The sequence below is a fragment of the Parasteatoda tepidariorum genome, chromosome 4 (genome assembly GCF_982258835.1).
Source record: "Parasteatoda tepidariorum strain Cologne lab strain chromosome 4, Ptep-v5.0, whole genome shotgun sequence".
NCBI lineage: Eukaryota > Metazoa > Arthropoda > Arachnida > Araneae > Theridiidae > Parasteatoda > Parasteatoda tepidariorum.
This window is the reverse complement of record NC_141758.1, coordinates 48,723,870-48,734,469: the sequence shown is the minus strand read 5'-3', so window position 1 is coordinate 48,734,469 and position 10,600 is coordinate 48,723,870. Positions and strand designations below refer to the sequence as shown.

The 10,600-nt window shown below is 28.6% G+C and overlaps 1 protein-coding gene across 1 annotated transcript; it reads right to left on the bottom strand.

Annotated features, from left to right (window-relative positions):
* Positions 1 to 7,445: 7,445 nt before the first annotated feature.
* On the bottom strand, positions 7,446 to 8,597 carry LOC107456228 (chromatin target of PRMT1 protein). The gene has a single exon (XM_016074051.4). It carries the CDS (start codon positions 8,595 to 8,597, stop codon positions 7,899 to 7,901), a length of 699 nt encoding a protein of 232 aa, XP_015929537.1. The 3' UTR covers positions 7,446 to 7,898.
* Between the last annotated feature and the right edge of the window lie 2,003 nt (positions 8,598 to 10,600).

Genomic DNA, 10,600 nt, shown 5'->3' with positions numbered 1-10,600 from the left:
ACTCAAAAGTGGTCTTGAACGAAGATATTCATTCCGTTTTCTGTGCTCGCAGTGGTTCTATTGCCAAGAATAAAATCAATTCTTTGTGATCCAAACAAATTGAAAAATAGCAGTTTTATCACTTAGGTGTAAAATTCTGCTGGTTCAATCCTGAAAATTAAACATATTTTGAAGAAAAAAGCATAACTAGTGTTGTGGTTGTAAAAAATACATATAAATACTATTTCAAACAACGGTGTGTTTTTAACCACTTGGAGAAAGTAGCAAGACACTAGGCTAGTTATAAATTTAATACATTGACAATAGAAATGACTCTACAATTATTTAAACTGCTCACAACATAGCATTTTTACTGTTTGTGTATTAATTTGTGGCCAAAAGAGAGGCTTTTTAAGGCTACTTGTCGAATGCTGCCAAATGCACTTTAAATATTTTTCCTTTCTGAAAACACCTTAAGATTATTGCACCCAAAGGTACCTTTAACCATAGATATTTCCTAAAATTAAATTAAATTGGTAAACTAAAAAGGTCTTATTTTATTGAGAAGTTTAAATGTTTTAAAAAATGTCACTTAAAACTTTCGTCCACTAAGCTCTTCCGTTATGAAGCAGGCCATATAACAAAGGAAGATTTAAGTTAATTTTCCTGGATTTAATTTTATTACACAACTTTTTTTTATTTATCCTACCTGCAATTTTTTATTAATATAGAAAAAGGTTTTGAAATAATTTTCACTCTTACTTTTCAGTTTGATGCTAATTCACCTTAAAATACTCATAAATTTTTATTCACTAAGGCACTTTAGGGTTATAAAATTTTTAACCAGTAATGATTTCTAAAAACTATATATATCCAAACAATGAGGCTATTTTACAATTATTTAATATTTCAGATGTTTTTATAAAAATGAAAGAATCGAAAAAATAGTTTTAAAAAATTAAATATTAATGTATATTGAATTTCTGAAAAGGATGAAGGAAATTGCATTAGTATTACCCATTAAATTAGTATTGCAATTGAAAATAAATCATCCAACAATAAAAATATAACAATTTTTCATTTCAACAAAAACCACAAATTTGCTTATTTTATTCAATTTCAGCTTATGTATACAATAAAAACAAATTCACACTAGATGTCGCTCACCTACAAATTTGATTGTCCGACATAAAAAATAATTTTAAAACTATCATTTTTAAAAATTTTATACTTCACATTAATTAGGTATACTAAAAGTAATTAGCAGTCTTTCTTCGGTGTATAGATAATAATTACTGAAGAATTTTATTTTTTAAATAGGGCTTCGCTCAAAAGAAGGTCGATCATATAGGGTTCCATAGTCGAAAAAAACATTTTGAAGATTATGAACGGATAGAACGTTTTGATCTTTATTTCACGTCTGAAAATTTTTTACATTATTAAGTTAAGACTAGCTGTTTTCATGTACATTCTGAGTTAAATTTGTAAAAATGATAATTTTAAACATTAAAATTAAATTGTTGATATATTAATAACTAGTTTTGCCCACACAGAAGTAGTACTTTGATTTCAATTTTGACTATTTTCAAGAGATGTCCGGATATTGTAAATGCTCTCTGCATACTGAATTTTATTAATTTAAAATCTGCCCGGCAGCCATTAAATTATACAAACCATCACATGTATGAATTAGGAGTATTTTAGCATAGTAGACAGCAAACGTATTAATATTTCCACCTTTGCCATGAGATAAGATAGAAAAGTAATCCCAAATGCTGCACCAGAACCATTTATGTTAAATATTTCTACAACCATTTTAGAAAGAATTGAAAATAAATCTAAATAATTACTTCATAACTAAGTTTTTATTTTTAAAAAAATACAAAATTATTCTAAATAAATACTTAATGCATAACTAACTAGTCAACACTATTTAAATTATTAATTTGACAATCTAACGAAATTGGCAGTTTTTTATTAAACCATCTTTTAATCCCTTAGGGATGGAATATCAAAAATTCATTCCTTAGTGGGTGCCTATGTCATAAAAGGGAAGCATTGTCCAAATATCATGTTTTTTAATTTCAAGAGTTAAATATCTGTGCTGATAGATAATTTATAAAATTACTTGTCAAAAGTTCAATTTTCTAAAAAATGGAGTAATTATATTTAACGTTTTTAAACTACTGACTCACAATTTATTTTAAGAGAAATGTAAAAATTAAGTTTATGAGGTTATTTTATAACATTTTTTTAAAATTAAAAGCAAATTTTACTCCAGATATGACTTGCCAATATTTTTAATTTTAAAAATAAAAGGTATTTCAATCTAAAATATCTGAATCCTTAACCAAGCTAAAAGTAAATAATTTTCGGATTATGATAATTATAAAATTTTTGCTGCCCATGAAGAAACTTTCTTTGTTTTCCTTAAAATCAAATTATGTATAAGTATTCCATTATTAAATGAAAAGAACTTACTTTAATTTCATGCAGTTTGACTTCTCGATTTATAGCTTAATAAGTTTATCAGTTTTCAAAGTATATATATTTGAATAAAAACCTACGAGTTAAAAGTCATGAACTAATTTTAACTTGCTAAATACATCAGTTTGATGTATGATCCAATGGACACATAAAATACATTCCAAGCATTACACATCTACATAATTATTAATTGTTTTAATACAAACATTTGTTAACTCCCAAAGGAATTAACTAATTTCAAACCTTCTTACAATCAATGTGTTATTTCGTTTAGACTCAAAAATAGAAATTCTAAGTGTCACGATTTTTAAAAAAAAATGTTTTAAAGAAATATAAAACACGAATAAAAATTTTTGATAGTGAAGTAGATATTAATTTCATACAAAATCAAAGTAAATGCAAACAAAAAAAAATTTATTTTTATTATTCGTTTTAAGATTATTTTTCAGTATTTCCACTTGTTTTTCCTAACGTCAATATTTTAAATACAATATCATTATAACACATGTTTGTCGAATTTTAAGATATTACATTTAGACTTGATCTATTTATGCCGATTCTATAATAAATCTTCAACATATATAGATTTTTGTCAACCCTTCCCATGTAGCATTTTCGAATTCAATATTTCTATGACAACAGTGATTCTGTTTAACTTTGGAAACTGCAGGTTTTAGGACCAAGGATTTTTATATTTCTGGGTTCTTTCTTTACAAAAAGCTAGTCCCTATTTAATATATATACTTCCTACCTTTTTCAGTTTTCAGGGTGCATAGCCAAATTTATCAACAAAACGTAAACACCTTTTGTCACTTCAAAATTACAACTGGATAAATTTGAATTTAAAAAACTTATTGGGTGAAAGTTTTAGATTTAAATAAAAATTATTTATAAATGTATCGAAACAAAAACATTTACAGAATTAATATTATTAAACACGTTGAACTGATAAAGATCTTAAGAATTCATATTACAATAGAATACATATTACAAAAATCTTTCCCAATAAATCCAGTACAGTGTATATGCGAGTAATTAATTCCTTATGTAAAATGATTGGCTCTTTCATATATGTACGACGGTATATACATTTAACAGAACATTGTGAAAACCAAGCTTTTTATATATTTATGGTGACAGTGTAACAAAAAAAAAATATCTTTTCTACGTAAAAAGCCCTTTCAGAGCTTTTAAAAAAAATAAGCACTTTTTAAAAATGCTACGCACCCTGTCCATCCTTCAATCAATATGCACATTCGAAATTCTTCCATTGGTAGAAAGGAAAATTATTTCAAAACAAGATGAGTTTTAGACAATTATGGCTTTTTAATTAGGACAGATCAAACACCTGCAACAAGTTAAAGTGCCAAAAGCTACAATGTAATTTGATACGATAGAAAAAGAGATCAATAAGAAAATGATTTTTGTTCATATTTATTAAAAGTTTGATTATAATTTTGCATACATATATCTGTTGGTACGCTATTTTATTTCCGTGTGTCAAAGGACATACATACATCTGCTGGTACGCTATTTTTATTTCCGTGTTAGGGAACTACGTTTCTCAAAGGACATACATACATCTGCTGGTACACTATTTTGTTTTCGTGTTAGGGAATTACGTGTCTCAAAGGACGCATCATGACTTATTCTTAGAGTTCCCTCAATAATTTTTAGCAAATTTTATGCATTATAACCCTTATTTTAGTAAAACCTTGACACACTCTATTCAAAGGGGGGGGGGGAAGCATCGAACTATACACATTAATAGACAAATAAGTGAAAATTATTTACTAACTACTATTATAAACATTTATGCTTTTTTACATAAAAAATTGTCTAATGTGTCAAAAAAAAATATTCAATGGAAAGTAAAACAGAAATAATTTTTATCCCCCAGAATGTTGAGTTCAGGCTTCTTAAGCATTGAGGGAGCTTGGACCACTCAGTCTCTCCCTATTGTGACGATCATGTATGCATTGCAATATGACAATGCTGTTTGACAAAAACAAAATGCTTCCACGAGTCTTCGTGAAAACTAATCTGAAGAAATCGGAAACTCATAGTTAAGAGATATCTTTGTGTGAACTTTTTCTTTTTAAAAAAAAAAAGAAAGAAAGAAACATTCCACAGAATTGCTGAACTCCTTTTATACACCCCTAGGAATTATAAAAACATTGAATTTTCAACATAATTTCAATATGAGTTTAATCAAAGTTAGAAAGAGTGATCACATTGCATTTAGAAAAATAGTATTGAGAAAGGACAGACTTATTTAAAATTAGTTGGGATAATAATATTGTTTGGAGTCAATTTAAATATTAATTAGTGATATTTAAAGGCGATATATGTATACAGCTGAGCCTTGATGGTCTTAAGTACCAAGGTTATTTTCCTACACCTCTTCGTGGAATTAAACTCAGTGATCTTACAAAGCTAGCTGTATCAATTGATTGTGAGCTAGACAGAACATAGTTTCCCTCAATGTTCTACACCTAGTTGATTTGCTGGGACCTGGTGGATAATCATAGATTATAATAGTTTGGTTAATTTCTTTGTGATAAAGTCTTAGCAATCAATTCGATTGCACTTTCTCTGATAGTGTCTTAAGAAACTTAGTTGTTACCCACAGCAGTTTCAGAATTGAAATAGTCCAAGCATTTTGATGAGCTTGACAAGAAGGCTGTGTGATTGCTACTACCACTGCTTACAGATCACATGGTGGTGAGGAAAAGATTATAGTCTCGGTACATGCACCAAGTTTGCATGACAACCAAGCAGTTGCACCTGAGAAACTTTTAAAATTTAAGTGTTAATGTTTGTTATTTTAAAGTTTGAATCTAATGCAAAACTTGATTCTTATTTTAAAATTTTAGAAGTCATAAAAGTTTGAATAAACTTTAATGAAAAATGTTCTGAACAGAACATTTTTCAAATTCCACTAAAATTTTTAAATTGGAAATAATTAAAACAACTTCATTGGAGTCATCATTTGAAAAAATTTCCTAGTTAGAAGAGCTTGAGATAATTTAAAACAGATTAACATTTTAATTAATTTATCTAACAAACTATTTTTAAAATTGTACATTTTGTAACCATTTTAAATGTTTTAATAGTTCACTGCATTCCTGAATAAATGCTTCCAATTAATGTATTATCAAAAACAACTGCGAAGTTTATATGCATTATGTTTAAAATTGAGAATAATAGCACATTGACACATTTTGTTAGTTCTAATAAAATTTAATGTCAATCCAATACAAGATTAACAGTTTAATAACAAAATTTTATGACACTTAAACACTCAAATATTTTAATCAATTATTGGTATTTTTCCCCCTTCAGATTTTAATTCTAAAGAAAAAACAAATATCTTACAAGAGAGTATTATAAAAAAAAATTCAGGTCAAGTTATTTGGCTTTTACAAATTATGAATGTTTAAATTTTAAAACAAGTAAATTACAAATAAACTAAATTTGCAAAAAAAAATTCAAACATCCACTGCGAAACTGATATAAAATTAATAGTTAAGAGAATTATGTCATACATTGTTTAATTATTTTTCAAATCAAAATATGTAAAATCAAACGATTCCTAACTACTTTATACAAAGTTAAAGAACCTGATATGTAATATAAATAAAGCTAAACAATAATCCATACTTAGAATATGACAAGATAACTATGCATGATACATGAACTAATTAATGTGACATTAAGTTGAAATATAAGTCATGAAATACAATAAAATATAATTTTAACTTCAGTAGAGCGCCGATTATCCGAACCATGTTCGAATTCGTTTTTTTTTTTTTAAGTTTAGAATACTTTTTAACTTATCGACAATTTTTCTAAAATTAGAAGAATAAATAATATCCACAACATCTGAAGACCATATTTAATTTACAACCTTTTTTAGCAGTTTTCATATAGTAGCCAATACATACATGTATTGTTATACAGTTAAACCTACATATCCCTTTAGCCCTCTTCAACTGAAAATTATCTTCTAAAAATGTGAACTTTGATTTGACAGTCTACAATGGTTGAAATGACAAAGGAACTTATGAAAAGATGTGTGCTGAAGTTCTACAATCGGGGGATGAGTACTTGTCATTTATGGTTAATGATTACAGTGCTTGGAATCTTAAATCTTGGAATAAAATTCTTAACAAAAAAATAAAAGAAACTGAAGTTTCCGAATCAGTAGATCTTCCCGATGAAAAGATGGCAGGATATACAGCAGAAGAAATCATAGACTGGTGTCCAGACACTGAACATGACCCAGGATTTCTAATTTTAAATGATGATGAAATTTTGAATAAAAATCGGAACTCCACAGACGAAGAAGTAGGTGATCAAATTCAAGATAGTGGACTTTTTTATATAGAAGCATGCAATTCATTAGATATTGCAATGAATTGGCTAAAACGTCAAAATGATGTTGATCCAGTTCAGTTGATTTATTTAAGAATAAGGGATATGGCTGCTCAAAAAAGATCATCTTTTTTGAAACAATAGTCATTGCTTTATTTCTGTTGCAATGAAAAATAAAGAAAAATGTGGTAAAATCAGTAATTGATAAAAACAAAATTATAAAAAGCTGAAATATGATAAAAATAATTCAAAATGAAAAAAAAAAGTTCAAAAATAATAAATAAAAAATATTTATATATGGTAAAAAGAAAAATTTTAAACACGCCAGAGCTATTTTAGACAGTACTGCCAGTCCTAAGCCTAGAAAAAGTGCGAAGGGAATTTAGTGCATAAATAATAATCATTTAAACTAGATTTTAAACAACTTTCCAATTATCCGAACTACATTCGGTCCCGAGCTGTTCGGATAATCGGCGCTCTACTGTATTTCAAAATTTTCTATTTTAAGGCTTCAAAATTTTCTTTTAATAGTATTCACAGTTATTTGCTCCCTAAACCACATATTTAAGATAAGAAGTAAAAAAAATTAATTTAAGTACACATTACCAAACAAAAACTTTTATTCTGTTCAAATTGATGCTTATGACAATAGTTACATTTTCTAAACTAGAAACATAACTTAAATAAAAACCATTAAAGTATTATAGCTGTATCTTAAACAAAAAATTTTTTGAATGTTTACAAACAAAATATAAACAAGCTAATCTTTATACAATATTTTTAGAAACATTGAAATAATTACAGGTGCTAAAGATGCCCTCAAAATGTATAGAATAGACAAGGTAAATGTGTTGTAACAATTGGGGTACCTCAGTATGCTGTCACTTTAAAAGTCATAGATGAAATGATGAAGGATTTGACAATGAAGTTAAAGAATTACAATATTTTCACAAAAAAAAACTGAGTGATATAACAAATGACATAAGTTGAATGCACCACACACAATGATGTACCTTCACTAGTCCAACAAAGATGAAAGTTAATTATAAAACTATTCAACCTTGAGACATATATACCCCTAGTTGGGCATCAAGACTGCTTTTTGTTTCAGCCATGTATTCATCAAGCTGATTGTCCAATTCCTGCTTAGTAGGTAAGCCTGCACTAGTGTTCCTATTCCATCTACCTCCAAAACTACCTCTTCCACGGCCTCGTCCGCGACCACGGGGATTTCTTTGATTGCTGTTTCTATTGATTTGATTCCGAACTCCATTATTGCGATTTCCACCTCGAAAACTGCCTCTTCTGTTACGGGCTCTTCCACGTTGATTCCCATTGGCATTAAATCCTTGCCTTGCAACTCCTAACCTAGCTTTAATAAGAGGCGAAGTACCAGGTCTGAATGCACCACGTCCTCCTCGTCCACCTAACCTACCTCTTAAAGGTGTGCCAGCGAAGATGCGCTTAGCACTAAGATTTAATCGAGATTTGATATTGGAGTAGGGCTGTTTGAGACCAAGCCTTTGTTGTAAACTTCGTTTCTTTAGACGAAGAGCAGCAATTACCGTTGGTCTGTTAGCCATCTGTTGTGCTAACCTCAAATTTGCTGAACTGGCTTGCCTCTGCATTTGAATTTTCTGTCGATAGGAATTAGCCACAGTCTGGGCTTCAGCGCGATAGGCAGTAAACCTTTCATTCAATGACATTTTCGTTGTGTTTTTTAAAACAATTTTATTAACTAATGAAGCCGCCATTATGAAAAAGAAGTCAAATTTCAGCTAAATAAACATAAATTCCGTACCTGTTTCAATTTTTCATGTTTTCACTTAACTTATGGCTACTAAAGATGGTGTTGCCATACGACCATAATAGTTAGGAAATTAATTTCGCAGCGTGAAAAAGTGCGCACTGTCTTGAATGCCCGCCTATTTTATAACCCTAGACTTTGGCGATCAGCTGAAATTGGTGATTGCCAAACTAATTCTATCGCCAAGAGCTTGGATGCCCGATTTTTTTTGAGCGTGGTGAAAATGGCGAATGCGTTTTATAGCTCTCCATCTCCATAATGTAAGCAATTGTTAAGAATATCTTTTCATGAACTAATAAGATAGGTAAATTCCTATCCTTTAAAATCTCGTTCACCAGCCCAGTGTATCTTTATGTCTTACGTTGAAGCGATGAAATTGCACGTTATGACCATAATTTGTAGGAAAAGAAATACCTACAAGAATATCTCTTATTAAAGATTTGTGCTGATGCTGGGTAAGTATAAGTGTCACATTGCTTGGCAAAATACTCCTTAGTGTAACTATTTCACTAACTAGTCATTTGTTGTTGCTACCTCACTGCATAACTCTATAATTGGTATGTTGTGCTGTTGCTTATCCTCATAGATCTTTAGTCAGATCAACTCAATAAAGTTGTTCACAGGTATGTACCTCCTACATATTTTTTATTTGTACATATTTTGATCTCTTGCATTATAATTAATTAGGTATCTTTCTCATTAAATTATATTTATGTGGAGTTGGTAGAGTTTTATATTTATTCAGGCAATTTTTTGTGCTATTTATTATATTGGTTATAATGGAATGGAAGTATATTGGAATTAGTGAGTGAATTGAATTTTCTTGAATATTATTTATTATTTGAAAGGAAATATGAATGACTAATAAGTTATACTTTAACAATACAAAGTTGAAAAGAAGCCCCCTTTTTTCTCTTTTGAATAAAAGGTTAAATTAATAGTATGTTACACCCTAAACTTAAAGTTACCAATAAGAAGTTATCAACTTTCCTTGATTTAGCAAGTTGAAGCAAGCCAGTCATTGGCAATTTTTTTATTCTAAAATTAGAACTGAAAAATCAAGTATTTCTTTCCTTATCAATGAGCAAGAAAAGTATTTTTAGAATATAATTTTGCAAAAAAGAAATTAATTGCTTTTGTATTTTTCAGCTATTTTATTGCTTCAACTCTTTATTTATTCTGTTTTTTAAATTAAAAATCAACTGAGGATGCAGATTACAACAGTTTTGGCTATACCAATCATTTCAATTAATGTTATTATAATGCTTTTTTAAATTTGCTGTTGTGTTTTTGTCAGAGTGTTGTGTTTTGTAAAGTTTTGAAAAATTCTTGGAATTAATCATGGACTTGGTAATTTAAAATGTAGATTTTATTATATTGCTAGTTTTTGAAATTTGGATTACATGTGCTAAAGTTTTTATGCTTACATACTTCATTATTTGTTTGATGATGCAAGAATAACATTACTACTATAAATGATATTTTTAAATTAATATTAAAATTTTGAATAATATTAAGGGTTCATGAATCAATAATCGAAAAGAACAAGTTCTGTTGTATCACAATTTGTGCTTCATGTTTTGTTTATCCAGTTGCAATGCTTTTAGTTTTCTTCCAGGTTGTTATGATCATCAGTTATTGTGATGCATCCTTAAATGTAGAGAGAAGGCTCCTTCATCGACTGAATTTTCAACCATGCTGGCCTGAGAATTATTACGATTTCCAGGTCAGTGCTTGTTGAAATTCCAGTTTTGATCCGTCGTGTCCAGTTTTCTGTCAAATCAACATTAAGAAGGAAGTTATGATATTGAATAAGTATACATTTTAATTTGTTTTAAAGATATATTTAATCTTGGTTTGTTTACGCAGTTAATATGTTACGTTGTACTATATTTTATATTAACCTTATCTATTATTAATATTTATAGTTTTATATAAAGAAAATTCTAT